At 51.3% G+C, this 19,097-nt stretch overlaps 1 protein-coding gene across 3 annotated transcripts in view; it reads right to left on the bottom strand.

The window, feature by feature from the left end:
* HEATR6 (HEAT repeat containing 6) overlaps window positions 1–19,097 on the bottom strand; it is a 77,313-nt gene that overhangs the window by 25,142 nt on the left and 33,074 nt on the right. For 2 of the 3 annotated variants that reach the window (XR_013226885.1, XM_077312562.1), the window contains exons 8-12: window positions 17,401–17,678; window positions 7,759–7,936; window positions 6,980–7,186; window positions 3,158–3,257; window positions 295–641 (exon numbers count right to left, since the gene is read on the bottom strand). Coding sequence is in view for 2 of the 3 variants with exons in the window: in XM_077312562.1 (XP_077168677.1) it covers window positions 295–641; window positions 3,158–3,257; window positions 6,980–7,186; window positions 7,759–7,936; window positions 17,401–17,678 (1,110 nt within the window). In the remaining variant the exon portion in view is untranslated. The remainder of the gene's footprint in view (window positions 1–294; window positions 642–3,157; window positions 3,258–6,979; window positions 7,187–7,758; window positions 7,937–17,400; window positions 17,679–19,097) is intronic. The other variant, XM_077312563.1, reaches the window with a different exon arrangement.

A 19,097-nucleotide genomic window follows, 5' to 3' on the forward strand; every position in this document is an offset into this window, starting at 1 on the left:
TCGCCTTTTTTACCACTTCATCACACTGCCTGCTCATGTTTAGTTTACAATCCACAAGTACCCCAAGGTATCATTCACACACAGTGTTACCTAATTGGGTCACTTATCCAACCAATGCTATACCAGTTCACTTCCAGACTTTGCATTAGAGTTTCAACTGAGAGAACTTCCCATTTCTTCCTAGATACACATAACCGGAGCCTAAAACCACCAATTTAAAATTGTGATCAAATCACTAGGCCCCAATCAAGACCCAGGCAGCAGCCCCCCTGCCCCCGCCCCGCACACACACACCTGCAATGCCTCCAGTCGAACAGGGGAGGGTTCGTGGATGCTGGCATTTGATACGCCACCAGCATCACTATCTGAGTAGCTGTCTTCCCTGGGTAGCATGATGAGGGAGATGCAGAGTCGGATGAGCCAGCAGGACTCTGCAGGGGCGTTCTCTATGTGAATCGGTGGCTCCCCTGTGGTTTTTCTCTGCCATTCAGGCACTCCAGAAGAGGGGGGTGTAGTGGTTCCACTATTGCCAAGCCCTGAAGAGGTCGGCTGGTGCAGAAGCAGTTGTACCTCCGGCAAAGGAGCTTGAGCTGAAACAATGGCTCCCAGCAGCGTGAGGCTCGATACCCGAACATTAACATCTAGAAGGAAAAATACTGCTCTCAATGCAGCTGTAGACATCCTGTTCTTCAGAAGGCCCTAATTCAGGAAAATCTCCAGGGCAATACGCAAAGGAACGTGGTGAGGGCAATGAGGCTGCTGGGACAGGCTGGTGGTGGGAAGGGGGCAGCCAGTCTCTAGCAAGACATTAGCTGAGCTGCTTCAAGGAAATCAGAAGGGTCCCTGGGTGAGGCAGCTAAGAAGCAAGAAAAAGCAGAAAAAGAGGAGGAAAACTTGAAGAAAAGTCAGAAGCTAACTGATACTTCGGTCTGACTACTTGTGGATTTTCAGGGCCTCAGGCAGAGAAAGGACTTCTCCAAACAGTTACTGGGTGATATGACCGTATATGGTCTGATTACCTTGCTCTCTCCCCACCTCCAAATGGCCAATGATGGGCTCGAAGCGGTGGGAAGTGGAGGGGTCCTGGGTGGGTGTGTACACAACTATGCTTCTCAACCATATTATCCATAAACGCACCATTGTGGGGATTTCTCAAAGCCTGAAGAATGTTTCAGGGGTTTCTCAATAGTAGAACAGTCAAGAAAGGCTACACTAGATGGTGCAATACAAAATGACTAATAATAGTCTCCCAGTTTGCAAATCAAAAGACTACCACATTTTTATGCTGTGCTCAGTTTTACACAGGACTTGCCTGTTCCAGAACAGCACTGGTTTTGGTTCCATTGAAATGCTGGTTTTTATATGCTGAAATAGAATCCACCCATTTTTTCTCTCTCCCTTGCAGGAGCCTCACACAAACCGTGCCTTACACTCATCAGCATGTAATCTAATAAACTTGGCAACGAATTCTGGTCTCCATTTTGAGAAACCAACTTAGACTATGGGCTATACACACAAACCCAAAATATCAATTCCATTTCCCACCCCCCCTTTTTTTTTTTTGGAGGAGAGGTGCTAAAACATCCTGTCTTGGTGAAGAGTGGGTACACATGCATTTAAGAGCTCTTATTTCCCAGATGTATAACGAAGTTTGGGTCCAGTGGCACCTTTAAGACCAACCAAATTTTATTCAATGTACAAAGGACAAAGCCTGTTGCATACAACAGGTACTATATTTGAGGTGAGGGATGGGAGAACTCTGCAGATGGCCTCTCATTCTCCCCCAGGACATGGAAAGGCTGCAGGCTGAAGCCTCTGGGAAGGGAACTCACTGGCAGGGGCAGCTCTCACACAGCAGGGATCTGCAGCCTCTGAGCCTCAGAGGGAAATGGAAGGAGGAGGGCGTGGTCAGGGGTGGGGGACGGAAAGCGATTGGCTGGCTGCTGGACAGACAGGCAAGCCAGTTGGAGGAGGCAGCACTCAGGGGCGGGACAGCCACCCTGAGTGGCTGTTAAGCGCTGAGTGGCACTTAAGCCATGAGACATGCTCCTCCTCCAATCCCTTACCACAAATATATATATGTACTAGTAATCAAGCCCGCTGCAACTAATGCAGCGGGCGCTACGGCAGGTAGCCCCCGGCAGTCGCACGGAGCGCAGCTGCCTAGGCTGGCGGTCTGACGCAGCGAGAGGCGCTTCGCGCCTCTCACCGCATCAGGCAGCCAGGCAGGGAGCCCCCGGCAGCCGCGCTCCACGCGACTGCCGGGGGCTCCCTTGGCCGGCGGCCTGACGCGTCGGAGGCGCTTTGCTCCGCGCAGCTCGCAGTTCCTTCCTTGTTGGAAGGGCGGGAATCGGCCGGGCCGATGGCTTCGCGCCTGCCAATTGGCCCGGCCAATGGTCTATCTGGAGGAAGGGGCCAATCAGGCCCCTTCCTCATCACGGACAAAGCCCGCCCTAAATCCTCCCCCAAAGCACTTAGCGCTTTATTTAGTCCGCGGCGCCCGCGCTGCGGGCGTGTTAAGGATATATAATAGTACAGATAAGCTTCAGAGGCATGCGCATGAAAGCTCGCACCTTGAATAAAAATTTCTGTGTCTTAAAGGTGTCACTGGACTCCAAATTTGCTCTTCTCAGTTGTATGAATGGGGGTAATATGACAGCTATACACTATAGTTGGTGGTGGGAAATGTTTTTCTCAGCTGTTGCAATATGTTGGGCTGTCTGGGAGTGCCTTCTGAAATGGGTATTTGAAAGCCACCAAGTGGTCGCCAACCCCCGGGCCAGTCGGTACCGGGCCGCAGCTCCTCCTCATCCTCCTCCCCAGCTGCTGCCTAGGGAGCTGCCCTGCCACTCTGCCACCAGATCACCTTTGTTGCTCTCTGGCATGGCACTGCACAGCTGCTGCTGAAAGTGCCTCCCAGCGGGCGGAGGGAAGTCGGGGGCGCCAGTGGGAAAGCAAGTGGAGCAGGGGCTCAGGCGGTGGCGGCAACGCTCTTGGCAAAAGACTACCCCCCCCCCCCGGGACTCAGTAAAATTGTCAATCATTAACTGGTCCCCGGTGATAAAAAGGTTGGGGACCACTGTCCTAAAGTACATAAAAACATTCATAGCACATTTGTTGCACATACACAAAGAACTGAAACTCTGTGCCTACTTACCTTTATGTCTAATATATGGCTTAATCTGGTTCCAGACTCTGGTCAGCAGCCCTGGCTTTAGCCGGCTATAGGGTGCATTTGAGATCAGATTGGCCAGGCACTGTCAATATAAAAGAAACATTACAGATCATTTTTTAATGTTAGGGTTTTTAGCTCCTACTGTCTGGGGAGGTTCACAGCAGAGTGGAACTGACCACACCAAGACTGAATAACTTTTTGATTCAGCAGAGGCTCAAGCTGAACATCCAGATTTTGGGGAATCATCTACAGGTGGACTTTCCCAAGTAAAGGTAATGTCAGATTACATTATTTTCAGTAGGTTATTCTACCTTCTAAATAAAGAGATTTACCAATTCCACTGATCTTGCAATGAATTCTGCAACACCACAAGTCAGTTTAGAGATGCAGCAGTCCCCAGGTGAACACCTCAAAGATACATGGGACTGCTGCTGGACTTAGAATCACAGAATCATAGAGTTGGGAGGGACCATACAGGCCATCTAGTCCAACCCCCTGCTCAACGCAGGATCAGCCCAAAGCATCCTAAAGCAGCCAAGAAAAGTGTGTATCCAACCTTTGCTTGAAGACTGCCAGTGAGGGGGAGCTCACCACCTCCTTAGGCAGCCTATTCCACTGCTGAAATACTCTGACATTTTTTTTCCTGATATCTAGCCTATATCGTTGTACTTGTAGTTTAAACCCATTATTGCATGTCCTTTCCTCTGCAGCCAATGGGAACAGCATCCTGCCCTCCTCCAAGAGACAACCTTACAAATACTTAAAGAGGGCTATCATGTCCCCTCTCAACCTCCTTTTCTCCAGGCTGAACATTCCCAAGTCCCTCAACCTATCTTCATAGGGCTTGGTCCCTTGGCCCCAGATCCTCTGTATCCTTTCAATTTTATCTACGTCCTTCTTGAAGTGAGGCCTCCAGAACTGCACACAGTACTCCAGGTGTGGTCTGACCAGTGCTGTATACAATGGGACTATGACATCTTGTGATTTTGATGTGACGCCTCTGTTGATACAGCCCAAAATGGCATTTGCCTTTTTTACCGCTGCATCACACTGCCTGCTCATGTTTAGTTTACAATCCACAAGTACCCCAAGGTCTCGTTCACACACAGTGTTACCTAGAAGCGTATCCCCCATCCAGTAGGCATGCTTTTCATTTTTCTGACGCAGATGCAGAACTTTACACTTATCTTTATTAAACTGCATCTTGTTCTCATTTGCCCTTTTTTCCATTGTGTTCAGATCTCGTTGAACTCTGTCTCTATCTTCTGGAGTATTTGCCAGTCCTCCCAATTTGGTATCATCTGCAAACCTGATGAGTAGTCCCTCCACCCCCTCATCTACATCAGTGGTCCCCAACCCCCGGGCCACGAAGGCTCCCTCTTCCGCCCCCCCCCCCCGCAGCGAAGCGGCCGATTAGCTTGCGGCCCGGCAAGCTAATTGCTTCGGGGGGGGGGGAGAGAAGCTTGCCGGGCCGCAAGCTAATCGGCCACTTCGGCGGCCGATTTGGAGGGGCGAAGAGAGGGAGCTGCAGCCACCGGCATGGCGGTGGCGCAAATGCGCACACGCGGACTGTCGCTCATGCACGTTTGCGTCCAGCAGGACCGCAAACGCACACACACGGCAGTCTTGCGCTGGGGCTGCCACGCATGCATGGGGCCCCAGACCGCCCTCTGCCCCCACTCCGGCACAGCGGTCCGCAGCAGCCAGAAGGTTGCGGACCGCTGATCTAGATAATTATTAAATATGTTAAAAAGTACTGGACCGAGCCCTGAGCCCTAAGGTACCCCGCTACTCACCTCCCTCCAGTCTGATGAAACACCATTGACATCAACTCTTTGAGTGCAGTTCTCTAACCAATTCCCTATCCACCTAACGATCTGAAAATCCAGATTGCAGTCCTTCAATTGCAGTCCTTCAACTTGTAACAATGCCAGTTTCATTATGAAAGTCTTGGCTTTAACCTATGCAGAAGCATCTCTTCATAAAAACAGTGGCCTTCATATTCCTGAAGCACTCACATAGAGGTCTGCTGGACAAATGAATCAACTCCTGGTTTGCATTGTTTAAAGAATTTTATTTATTTATTTATTTATTTATTTATTTATTTATTTATTTATTTATTTATTCATTCATTCATTCATTCATTTATTCATTTATTTATTTATTTATTTATTTATTTACTTATAATTGGATTTATATACTGCCGTTCGCCAAAAGGTCTCACGGCGGTTCACAATAAAATATAAAATCAAAGTAAAATCACATAAAATCCCATAAATACCCCATTATTATAATAAAAGATGGCATTCTATTCTATAACTTTCCCCACTTTCCCCGCTTGTTCAGAGAGAGGTTGGACGTTAATTCTGTAAGAGAGAGAGGAGAGAGAGACTGGCCGATGGATTAAGAATCTTGGATGGAACCCGGGCTCTGCCCTGGCCTCAACCATATGCCTGGCGGAAGAGCTCTGTCTTACAGGCCCTGGGGAAAGATGGTAATTCCGACAGGACCCTTAGCTCCTCCAGGAGCATATTTCACCAGGTTGGGGCCAGGACCGAAAAGGCCCTGGCCCTGGTCGAGGCCAGGCGAAAGTCCCGGGGGCCCAGGACAGTCAGTAGATTCATATCCGCAGAGCGGAAAGCCCTGCGGGGGGCATAAGTAACCAAACGGTCCCGCAGGTAAGTAGGACCCAAGCCGCATATGGCCTTAAAGGTTAATACCAACACCTTAAACTTGACCTGGAAACAGACTGGTAACCAATGAAGATGACGGAGTACCGGCTGAATATGGGCCCTCTAAGGTGTCCTAGTGAGGACCCTAGCTGCCGCATTTTGTACCAGTTGTAGCTTCCGGATCAGAGTCAAGGGTAGGCCTGCGTACAGCGAGTAACAGTAGTCTAATCTGGAAGTGACCGTTGCGTGGATCACAGTGGCTAGGTGTTCCGAGGACAGGTAGGGCGCTAGTAGCTGGGCCTGGCGAAGATGAAAAAAAGCCGTCTGGGCTACTTTCATGACTTGAGCCTCCACAGACAGGGAGGCATCAAAAGTCACTCCCAAGTTCCTTACCACTGGTGTAGATGTTAATTGTACACCATTCAGGCATGGGAGGCGCGCTTCCTGATCCTGCCCTCTTCTACCCAGCCACAGGACCTCCTTCTTGGAGGGGTTGAGTTTCAGGTGACTCTGCCTGAGCCATCCAGCCTCTGCTTCCAAACAACTGGCGAATGTATCTGGGGGGGAGTCTGTCCGGCTGCCCATTAGGAGATAGAGCTGGGTGTCATCCGCATATTGGTGGCACCCTAGCCCATAACCCCGAACCAACTGGGCCAGAGGGCACATGTAGATGTTGAACAACGTGGGGGAGAGTACCGCCCCCTGCGAAACCCCACAGGGGAGCTCGCAGGGATCCGATAGTTCATCCCCCACTTCCACCCTCTGCATCCGGTTCCGGAGGAAGGAGGCCAGCCATTACAGTACAGCCCCCCTAATTCCGGTCCCGGCGAGGCGGTGAACCAATAGCTCATGGTCGACCACATCAAATGCAGCCGACAGATCTAATAACACGAGAATGGCGGACCCGCCTCGATCCAGCTGGCGTCGGATATCATCCATCAGAGCAACCAGCGCGGTCTCCACCCCAGACTGAAACCAGACTGGTATGGGTCGAGTGTGAGTTTGTAGTCCCAACCATTGTAGACCCAGCTTGTAGCCCAATTTTCTTGTTCCAGAGGCTATACTGGCACACTTGCAGGTGCAGTAATAGCCACTTGCAAAATGTACTCATTTCTCCAGTCAACCAATTTACCTTGATTATCTGGGTGAGGGTCTGGGAAGAGGATTCAGCCACCAGGGCCAGCAGCAAGCAGCGGTGAAGCTCACGGATGCTGGAAGCAACAGTAACTGAGAAGGGAGTGAAAGCTCTCCTGTGGTCATTGGCATCTTCAGCAACAGAAAGGAACTGCTTGGAGTCTTCCAAGATTGCTGAAAGGACTTGAAGAGCGCAGGCACGTGTCTGAAATAAAAAAGAGACAAAAACATGACCAACAGAGAACACCACGGTGTGTCAGTAGGACGAAAGAGGCCATGAAAACGAGAGCTTGAGAGACCAAAAGTGAATCACAGAATCACAGAGTTGGAAGGGGACATACAGGCCATCTAGTCCAGCGGTCCCCAACCTTCTTATAGTCGGGGACCGCCTCCGAGGGTGGGAGAGAGCCGGCGGCCCGGTCACAGCAGCTGCACGTAAATGCGCACTCACAGTTGCCGCGCATGCGCATTTTCACCACTAGGTGGCGCTAACGCGCATGCGCAGAACAGCCGCACATGCGCGTTTTCGCCAGCAGGGGGCGCAAAAACGCATGCGCGGCAGCTCCCTGCCTCTTCCCCCCTCTCGCTGCGGGGGGAGGGGAAGGCAGCCGCGGCCGCTGGCGGCCCAGTACCATGGCCTTAACGGCCCGATACCGGGCCGCTGACCGGGGGTTGGAGACATCTGATCTAGTCCAACCCCCTGCTCAACACAGGAACAGCCCAAAGCATCCTAAAGAAAGAGGAAGGGCTCTCATTCCTGACATGAAATGCTCTTACCTTTGCAGAAGGGTCTTTTAAAGCAATTGTCATCAAGGACAGTGACTGTGGGCTTCCTATGCCAGGCGTGTCAGGTACAAATGCGGGCCAATAGCCATAGAGGACTTTCTTCTCTATTGACTTCACAGTGGAAAGGAAGCAGGTTAAAGCTGCCTGGCGAACTGTTGCTTGGAAAGATCTTGCAGCAAACAGATAAATAGAAGACAGTATTAAATAGGAGCTCAAAAATGACCCCAAACAACAACACAGATCTGACTGATGTTGATTTTGCAACCTTGAATACTTATTATTGTTGTTGTTATTATTATTATTATTATTATTATTATTATTATTATTATTTATTACCCACCAATCCTGAATGGCTCGTGGCGGGTTAGTGTCTTAAAAACCACATTAAAACTCCCATTTAAAGACTTAAAAACATTACAGCATGGCGGCACAATAATAATATCCCCTTCCTACCCCCCTTCCTAAAAAAAGGGGGGGTGGAGAAGGAAGGAGGTCAACAGTGTTCAAGAAGAAGCCCAGGGGAGAGCAGTCAATATACCACAGCAGCCCCAGCCTCAATCATAGACCTGGCAGAAGAGCTCTGTCTTGCAGGCCCTGCGGAACGTTGAAAGGTCCCGCAGGGCCCACAGCTCTCCCGGGAGCTCATTCCACCGAAAAGGCCCTGGCCCTGGTCGAGGCTAGGCGTGCTTCCCTAGGGCCGGGAATGATCAGAAGATTCTCACTCGCAAAGCGCAGAGCCCTGCGGGGGGCATAGGGGGCCCGCTTGAGTCGAGGGCAGAGAGGACGCTTAGGGGCGATCTCGTCTATAGCGGCTGTCAGACGGGACTGCCAGTCCTCTACTAACGCTGCCAGTGAGTCGCCAGGAGGCATCGGGTCCCGCAGAGCATTCTGGAAACTAACTGGATCCATGAGTCTCCGCGGGCGGGCAAAAATGTGCCCGCCGCCCAACTGGGGAGTGGTGGTATCCCAAGCCGGGCCCGCAGGGCATAGTGGTCTGACCATGGCACAGCCAAACCTGGCTCCAGAACTACCTCTATCCCGGCACCGAAAATCAAGTCGAGCATGTGGTCGGCGTGATGAGTGGGACCGGCAACAAATTGCGAGAGCCCTAGTGTTGCCATGGATGACACCAGGTCCCCACCCAGTCCTGAAGTGGGCGAGTCCGTGTGGACATTGAAGTCACCCAGGATTAAGAGCCTAGGGAACTGCAACGCCCACGTGGCCGCCGCCTCCAGCAGGCAGGGCAGGGCATCTGGTGGCGCACTGGGCGGACGGTATACCAGCTAGATGGCCGCGCTCTTGACCGAGCCCCACCCAATACCAACACACTCCACTCCACTGATTTTCTGCACCGGGAGGGCCCTGCAGGCGAGAGTCTTCCGGGCCAGAATTGCCAACCCCTCCTCCCTTCTTATGGGTCCAAGATTGGTGTAGGACCAATAATCCAGGGGGGGGGCAGTTCTTTCAAGGCCACCAACTCCCCCTCCCTCACCCAGGTCTCGGTCACGCAAGCAAGGTCCGCCCCCGACTCTGCAAAGAAGTGCTGCAGAGTGGAGGTCTTGTTCTTAATCGACCTTGCATTGCACAGGACCAAGATCGGACCTTCCCTAGCCTCTACCCTCACAGCCCTGGGGATGGGACGGAGGTTAGAAGGGGATCGAGCACACCCAGGGCGCCGGCCGTGTCTCCACGGCCAGGTCCTATGCGGGACACCAGTGCTCCCACCCCTTCTCTTGTCCAACCTCCTCCCCCAGCCATAGCGCCCCTGGCCCATGATCGTTTGGATCCCGGTCCCAGCATCTGCCATCTCTCCCGGGCGACCCTCCCTCTCCGTGTGCCCCACTCGAGAGAGAGGACATCAATCCTAACTCCTATGCTAAGTCCCACCTCCTCCCCAACTGCACTAACCCTCCCTAACCCTCCTAACCCCACTAACTCTGTCACCACCCTACCCCACCTCCCCCACCCTAATCTAGCAGCTGGGGAGGTGGGCAGAACCGTGGGGTGAGATCCTGCCTATCTCAGGGGTTCTCTCTGCCCCCCAGCTCGTCCCACCTAGTTCAGCTGAACCTAGCTCCCAATTATCATTCCTCTCTCAAGGATGGTCATTAACACCTTCCTATCACCAGAGGAGAGGTCCTAGGCCTCAGCAGCAGGAAAAGAGCAAAAAAAAGGAAATTACTGTCTGGCACAAAATACTTAGTTCTAAGCAAAGGAAGACTAATCTAGAAAATGTTGGTTGTAAGGAAAGACTTAAAAAGAACAGAACAGACAAGACCCAGATGGTCAGGAACAAAAATCAAGGATTATGAATGGAAGCACAGCCCTACTGAACAAGACCAAAGGCCCATTCTGTCAATATCTTGTTTTCTAGCAGTGCACATCTGAGTGTATTTGGGAAGGCCACAAGTGGCGTTCAACACAGTAGATCATGAGCTTTTAGCTCACCACCTTGCGGCTGCTGGGATCAGAGGGAATGCCCTTCAGTGGCTGATCTCCTTTCTCCGGAATCGCAGACTGAGGGTAGCATTAGGAGAGAGGTCATCAAGCCAAGGGGCAATTCTCTCTCCAACTCTATTTAACATCTTTATGCACCCTCTTGCCCAACTGGTGCGGAGGTTTGGGCTGGGTTGCCACCAATATGCTGATGACACCCAGCTCTTCCTCCTGATGGATGGCCGCCCTGACTCTCCCCCAGAAACATTAGCCAGCTGCCTGGAAGCTGTGACAGAGTGGCTGAAGCAGAGTCGTCTGAAGCTCAACCCTTCAAAGGCGGAGGTCCTGTGGCTGGGCAGAAAAGGTCTAAGCGAGGAAGTGCACCTACCCAATCTGGATGGAGTGCAGCTAACAGTGGCCCACTCTGCCAGGAACCTGGGAGTGATTCTTGATGCCTCCCTCTCAATGGAGGCTCAAACCACAACGGTAGCACAGCTGGCATTTTACCACCTTAGCCAAGCCAAACTATTAGCGCCCTACTTGGCCCCGGAACACTTAGCCACAGTGATCCATTCAACAGTCACCTCTAGACTCGACTTCAGGAACTAGATCTATGCTGGCCTGCTCTTATCCTTGACCCGGAAATTACAATTAGTCCAGAACGCGGCTGCCAGGGTCCTCACAGCAACACTTCGGAGGTCCCACATCCAGCCAATCCTCCAGCAGCTGTGCTGGCTCCTGGTTGAATTCCGGATCAGGCTTAAGGTTTTGGCTATCACCTTTAAGGCCATACATGGTCTTGGCCCAGTATACCTGAGGGATCGCCTCTCTGCCTACACCCCTCAAAGAATCTTGAGCTCTACCACCTCCAACTTACTGGTGGTCCCTGGTCCCAAGGAAGGCCGCTTGACCTCAACCAGGACCAGAGCTTTCTCCATTCTGGCCTCCACCTGGTGGAACGAGCTCCTAGAGGAGATCAGGGCTCTGACAGAACCTGAACAGTTCCGCAGGGCCTGCAAAAGGGAGCTCCTCCACCAGGCATTTGGTTGAGGTCAACCTAAACCATTGCTTCCCATTGGCCCCCAAGCCCCCCGCTTCCCTACTACGACCGCTACAAATCCGCCCAACTCACTGGGTCTCAGTAAGAGCCGAGCATAGGCTTTTTGCAGTTTCCACCGTTCTTTAATGTTATTGTTATTATGTTAATGTTATTGTTATCACCTTGATGCTACCTGTATCATTTTCTTGTTTCATGTAAACCACCCGGACCAGGTTTTTCCCAGCTCTATTATATTTTAGGAAGAAGAAGTGTTGGTTTTTATACCCCACTTTTCACTACACGAAGGAGCCTCAAAATGGCTTGACAATTGCCTTGCCTTCTCACAAAAGGCACCCTTCAAAGTAGGTGAGGCTGAGAAAGCTCTAAGAGAAACTGCTCTGTGACAACAGCTCTAATAGAGTCCTAAACCAAGGTCACCCAGCTGGCTGCATGTGGAGGAGTAGGGAATGAAACCCAGCTCCCCATATTAGAGCCTGCCACTCTTTAACCACTACACCAAGCTGAAACTGAGCCAAACCAAAGACCTTTTGTCATGTGAGGTATCACCAACTTATGCCTTCTCTTGAATATGTGATAAGGAAACTCAACATGGTTCAGCTTGCTCAGCACCATCTAACCTCTAACAGCTCTCAGAGTTCTCAAAAAGTCTACCCATGTTATACTGGTCTAAATGACTACAAATAAATATCTATGTCTAATAGGTGTTCCTGACATCCTTTAACTTGTGCTGTCAGGGGCAATCTGAATGCAAAGCATACATTGAGCCAAAGCCCCTTCCTATAATGTCAATTGACGAAAAAGCAGCCCTTGTTAAGTGAGGCACCAGTTTTTTAAATAATTTATTTTTATCCAGAAACTTATTTTTAAAAACCCACAGAAGGAAGGCACTATCTTAATAGGTGGCATTCTAGTATTAACTTCTATTACAACAAATAAACTCTCTTCTAAAGTCCAGTAGCACCTCAGAGACCAATGAGATTTTCAGAGAATAAGTATCAGACAAGTTTTGACTCTCAAAAACATGGTACCGTCTCTAAGGTGCAACCAGATTCTTCTGCTGCAGGCAAGCACACCTTCCCGATGAAAAAAGCCTAAGGCTGTGATCTCTCCCCCACCCCCTCTAGAAGGATAACTTTAACAATTATTAAAGACTAGATTTAGAGCCCATTGTACGTGTAAATACAACGGGCGCTAGAAAGAGTGGGGTAGACAGTGTCTTGGTCTGTAGTGTGTCTGCCTTCCTGTTTTTCTCTAGCTCCTTTCTGTCTCTTTCTGTCTGTTTCTGCCTCTATCTATCTCTCGTCATGGCTCTCTGTCTGTCTGTCTTTCTTCATCCTATCCTTCGACCCAGCCACCCACCCATGCCTGTATCTCCTTTCTCTCTCCCATCCATGCCTGTCTGTTCTGTCTGACTATCTGTCCTTCTCCCTGTATATCTTCCATTCCGTTTTCTCCCTTTCCCTCCCTCCCTCCCTTCCTCCCTTCCTTCCTTCCTTCCTTCCTTCCTCCCTTCCTTCCTTCCTTCCTTCCTTCCTTCCTTCCTTCCTTCCTTCCTTCCTTCCTGTCTCTGCTTTCTGTCTCTGTCGCTGCCTTGATCTGTCCATCTCTCTGTGTGTCATATTTCCTTCTATCCTTCAAGGCATCCATGCAGCCATCCTTCTTCCATGATTTCTTCCACCCCGTCATCACACAGACTCAGGGACACATCGGCCTGGGGGGGGGGGGGGGAGGACGCGGATGGGTGGGCCGGACTGGAGCACGCACTAACTTTGCGAGGTTTACCGGCGTGTCCAGTAGCTGGGCGGCATCAGCGTGCTGATTCAGCGTGAGCCGCCCACGCCACCCACTTCCCCAGGCAAGGCCTTTGTGGGCGCGATGGCGGCCGGGCAAGCCTCCATCGATGAGTCTCGGCGAGTCCCTGGCGTGCTGAAGCCTCCCCCCTCCCCCTCCGTGGCTGGGTTCAGTGCGGCCTATGGAGCAGACGCAGCGGGCCTGCTCCATGGACTGCGGCAACACCTCCCCCCCGCCCCCTCCAGTGGCCGGCCTCCTTGGGCCGCGGCGACGCTTCCCCGCCACCCTCCCCCATCCAGGCCCTGGCCTTGGCACAGCCTAAGGAGCATTGCCGCCACGTCAGCCTGCTACCTGGGCCACGGTGAAGCTTCCCGGCCTCCACCTTCCGGCGGGCCTGCTCCTTGGGCTGCGGCGACATTTCCCCCCCTCCCCCCTCCAGTGGCCGGCCAGCTGGCCCCCGCCCCCCGCCCTCCTCTCCCCTCCATTTACACCATGTAATTTATCCTGCGTTGTTAACCTCCTTGAGCCATCTTTCAGGGGGAGGGATGGTATATAAATTTAATAATAATAATAAAATAATAATCTGTAAACCGCCCGTGGCGCCGCGGGCGCCACGGACTAAATAAAACAGTAAGGGATTCTGGGGCGGGATGAGTCCGGGATGAGAAGGGTCCATATTGGACCCTTCCTCATGACAGACAATCGGAGGGACCAATCGGCAGGCGCGAAGTGCCTGCCGATTGGTCCCTCCGATTCCCAGCCCCAGGAACTGTGAGCCGCGCGCAGCTGCTGGGGGCTCCCTGCCCGGCGGCCCGACGCAGCGAGAGGCGCAAAGCGCCTCTTGCTGCGTCAGGCCGCCGCCTGGGGGAACCCCCGGACTCCTGCAAGCTGCAAAAAAAGAACCACCGCTCGGGGGAACCCCCGGACTCCTGCAAGCTGCAAAAAAAGAGCCGCCCCTCGGGGGAGGCCCCGCCACCCAACGGAGCCCCACGAACCAGGAAGTGCGATGGCCGAAGACAAACAGCAGAGACCAGCCAGGACCAGCACGAGGGCGGTGACTGGACCTGGGGTTCTGACTCGCCTTGGGAGGGAGGACCGCGGCGCCGCTTTTCGGGGGGGGGGGTTCTGAGAGAGGGGGTGGGTGGGTGGGAGCGTGTCCCCCTTCTCCCCTTTCAAAGCCCGCCCAAAGACTGCAGGTAGTCCCCCCCCCCCAAACCCACTCTCACTGCTAGCGCCCATTGCATTTTGAACTGCAATGGGCTTGATTACTAGTATTATATAATAACTAGTAAAAAAGCCCATTGCATCCAGAAGACAATGGGCGCTAGCAGGCAGGGACCAGAGCGAGGGGCAGGCGAGGGACAGAGCAAGGGACAGGCTACCTGAAAGAGGAGGCGGGTGGCGGCTCCTCGGCGTCTCCTGGTTTTTGGTGGGGAGTCCCAGGCGTGGTGCGCTGGGCTGCGGCGGGTCCTGTGCGTCTATTTGTTCTTCTGCGGCTGGGGGGGGTGGGTTCTTTCCGCTGCTTCCAGGAGGCCACGGCCGCGGATCAGGCCGCGTCCGGCCGCGCCCGCGGGGCCGCGCCCGGCCGCGCCCGCGGGGCCGCGCCCGGCCGCGCCCGCGGGGCCGCGCCCGGCCGCGCCCGCGGATCGGGCCGCACCCGCGGATCGGGCCGCACCCGCGAGCCGCGCCCGCGGATCGGGCCGCGTGGGCGCGGCCCGGCCGTGGTTCCCTCTCAGCGGCTGGAGTCTCGGCGGCTGGAATCTTGCCGGGGGCTCCCTCAGGGGCCGGCCTGACGCGTCAGGCCGGGAGCAACTGCGAGCCGCGCTGCGCGCGGCTCGCAGTTACTGAGGCTGGGAATCAGAGGGACCAATCGGCAGGCGCTTCGCGCCTGCCGATTGGTCCCTCTGATTGTCTGTCATGAGGAAGGGTCCAATCCGGACCCTTCCTCATCCCGGACACATCCCGCCCCAGAACCCCTTACTATTTTATTTAGTCCGTGGCGCCCGCGGCGCCACGGGCGGTGTACAGATAATAAAATACACTAAGCCCGTTACTCCCTTTGGGTCACCTCATTTTTGGGTATAGAGGGGTGGTTCTCCAGATGTCCATGGCATTGGATAAAGATAATTAGTGTGTATATTTAAAAGACTAGAGTCACTGGAAAAGACAATTTTGCTAAGGAAAGTTGAATGCAACAGGAAAAGGGGAAGACCCAGACACTATAAAGGAAGCCAGAACAAGCCTGTTAATGATAGGATGTGTTGGGAGACATAGGTTCACATGGATAGAGATGTGCAAAATAACAACAGCAACAACAACAACAGGCTAATTTCCCAAATTCCATTTTTGGTACTACAATTTGTTTCAGCTTGATTTGGGAAGGCCAAATTTTTCTGCTCTGAGGCATGTAAAGGGGCCTAGATCCATATAAATGCCTCCAGAGCCGGCAAAGAGCTGATCCATGAACAGGCTTTTCTCCAAGAATCAGCTGTTTGGTAGCCTGTGCGGGGGGGGGGGGGGGGTTCTAACCTGTCCTTCCCACACAGCTCAAAAAACAAGTGATTCACAGGGGGCTCTCTCCCTGGCATCAGCTTTGGTTACACAAGGAGAACCAGTTGTTGTTGGGTTGTGCAAGGAGGGCCTACATACACAGCCTGCCAAACAGCTGATCCTGGAGAGAGTTGGCTCTTTGCAGGAGCAGAATGAGGTCTGCTGGGATACTTGCATCAAACTAGGAAGCCCAGCAAACCCAGTCAAGCATCTCCCCCCCCCCCCAACACAGGCCTGCATCCAGCTCACCTGTGAGCTACCGTCCACTCACCCATCCAGATCCTGGCTGGGCTCCTCTGGCTGGCAGCTGGTTTTACCCAGCACCATATTTACTTGTTTGTTTGGTTATTTATTTATTTATTTATTTTTAGATTTCTATACTGCCACTCCCCAATAGGTCTTGCGGCAGTTTACATCATAAAATTCTAAGAACAGTAAAACCCCAATATACCCAATTTAAACAATAAAACAATACCACAATACAATAGCAACAATGGACATCTTTTATAAACTATTCTGATCCCACCTTGTTCAGCGTGGGCCCCTGATCTTCCTCTAGTGATAGTGGGAGCTGGTCTGATGAAACTGGGATCCAGTTGGAAAAACCCGGGACTCTGTCCTGGCCTCAACCGTACACCTGGGGGAAGAGCGGCATCTTTGCAGGCCCTGCGGAAAGCTGGTAACTCCGGCAGACACTTTCCCAGTTGCCTACCATGGGGAGAGTCCGGCCGGCCGGCCATTAGGAAGTAGAGTTGGGTGTCATCCACGTATTAGTGACATCCCAGCCCATAGCCCTGGACCAGCTGGGCTAGAGGGCACATATAGAAGTCTCAGTTTAAAGTGCAAATTACTTCATGTCAAGTGAGCAACAGACACCAGAAGTTTTACTCTGAAAATAAACTCAGTTTTACTCTGAAAATAAACACAAACTAGTGGAACTTATATCACTGTTTCAACAACATGTGCAAACAGACAGAATCTTAAGTTGAAACATACATAGCTAAGTGACCCAGCCAGCTCAATTAACTGTAACAGATTTCTAGGATCTCCCAAATTTTAAACTGTTACCTTTTCTGTTAAATCTTGTAAAAACAAACATTTTTGCACTGACTCTAGGCTTCAGCCAGTACACTCCTGGATTGTTACTCACTCCTGCAGCTTCTTCCCTCAAGATTCTAAGGGAGGGAAGGATGGGTGGAGAGTTATGCCAGCTGACTTCCAATCAACAGACTCCTGGTTTTTCATCTTAGAATCCCTCCTAAATATATGGATTCAAAATTCAAAACAGCGCCAGCTTGGTTAGGAGTGCAGACTTCTAATCTGGCATGCCAGGTTCGATTCTGCACTCCCCCACATGAAGCCAGCTAGGTGACCTTGGGCTCGCCACGGCACTGATAAAGCTGTTCTGACTGAGCAGTGATATCAGCGCTCTCTCAGCCTCACCCACCTCACAGGGTGTCTATTGTGGGGAGAGGAAGCCGCTTTGAGCCTCCTTCGGGTAGAGAAAAGTGGCATAGAAGAACCAACTCTTCTTCTTCCAATTGAAGCCCCAATACATGTTTAAAAATGTGTTAATACTCATTTTTAATAGTTATTTCTCTCATACAAACACACAGATACTGAGAGCACACTACAAGGTACAGACTCAAGGCTAAAGGCCATATCCATTAACAATGCAATCTGTATTGTTCTTGTATGTTTCTTGTGATTCAATAAACATTAAATCTGCCCAAAATGGAATCTAATGACGTAAACCCAAGTGTTGGACAGGCCTTCACCTATTTACAAGCACAAACCTGGTTTTGCTCTGCATTCCATACTCAGCATCTGAATACTCTGAGTCACTGCTGCTGATTCTTTTCCAATCCAGTGTGTGCAAAGAAAGGTGATCCTTAACAGGTACTGCCCGTGTCTCATCAAGAGAGAGTCTCCATACATCTGGACAAGGAATTTCCAGTGAATCTCCAGATGACTTGGATTTCTCACTTCCTCCAGCACACTCTTCATTTTCTTTCAGCTCTCCCTCCTGCTTCCCCTTCTTTTGCTTTACCTTGGATTTTCTCCTTCTGCTCTGCTGGATGGAATAGAAATGAACAAATGAAATCTCCCACAACAGAAGGCCTTGCAATGTAAAAATTACATTCTAAGGGACTGAATTTAAAGTTAGGAGTACCCAATGTACTGGGTACTTCTGGATACATTTTAAGGTGCTCTTTCTGAAGGAAGCATCTTGATAACAATGCTATCATAGAATCATAGAGTTGGAAGGGGCCATACAGGCCATCTAGTCCAACCCCCTGCTCTACGCAGGATCAGCCCTAAGCATCCTAAAGCATCCAAGAAAAGTGTGTATCCAACCTTTGCTTGAAGACTGCCAATGAGGGGGAGCTCACCACCTCCTTAGGCAGCCTATTCCACTGCTGAACTACTCTGACTGTGAAATTTTTTTTCCTGATATCAAGCCTATATCGTTGTACTTGTAGTTTAAACCCATTACTGCGTGTCCTCTCCTCTGCAGCCAACGGAAACAGCATCCTGCCCTCCTCCAAGTGACAAACTTTCAAATACTTAACGAGGGCTATCATGTCCCCTCTCAACCTCCTTTTCTCCAGGCTGAAAATTCCCAAGTCCCTCAACCTATCTTCATAGGGCTTGGTCCCTTGGCCCCAGATCATCTTCGTCGCTCTCCTCTGTACCCTTTCAATTTTATCAACGTCCTTCTTGAAGTGAGGCCTCCAGAACTGCACACAGTACTCCAGGTGTGGTCTGACCAGTGCTGTATACAATGGGACTATGACATCTTGTGATTTTGATGTGATGCCACTGTTGATACAGCCCAAAATGGCATTCGCCTTTTTTACCGCTGCATCACACTGCCTGCTCATGTTTAGTTTATAATCCACAAGTACCCCAAGGTCTCGTTCACACACAGTGTTACCTAGAAGCGTATCCCCCATCCAGTTGGCATGCTTTTCATTTTTCTGACCCAGATGCAGAACTTTACACTCATCTTTATTAAATTGCATCTTCTTCTCATTTGCCCATTTTTCCATTGTGTTCAGATCTCGTTGAACTCTGTCTCTATCTTCCGGAGTATTTGCCAGTCCTCCCAATTTGGTGTCATCTGCAAACTTGATGAGTAGTCCCTCTACCCCCTCATCTAGATCATTAATAAATATGTTAAAAAGTACCGGGCTGAGCACCAAGCCCTGAGGTACCCCACTAACCTCCCTCCAATCTGATGAAACACCATTGACAACAACTCTTTGAGTGCGGTTCTCTAACCAATTCCCTATCCACCTATCTGAAAATCCAGATTGCAGTCCTTCAATTTATCCATCAGAACATCATGGGGAACCTTATCAAAAGCTTTACTAAAATCCAAGTAAACAACACCAACCGAATTTCCATGATCCAGCAAACCTGTTAATTGGTCAAAAAAGGAAACCAGGTTGGTCTGACAGGACGTGTTGGAGACAAATCCATGCTGACT

Source organism: Paroedura picta, chromosome 15, assembly GCF_049243985.1.
Source record: "Paroedura picta isolate Pp20150507F chromosome 15, Ppicta_v3.0, whole genome shotgun sequence".
NCBI lineage: Eukaryota > Metazoa > Chordata > Lepidosauria > Squamata > Gekkonidae > Paroedura > Paroedura picta.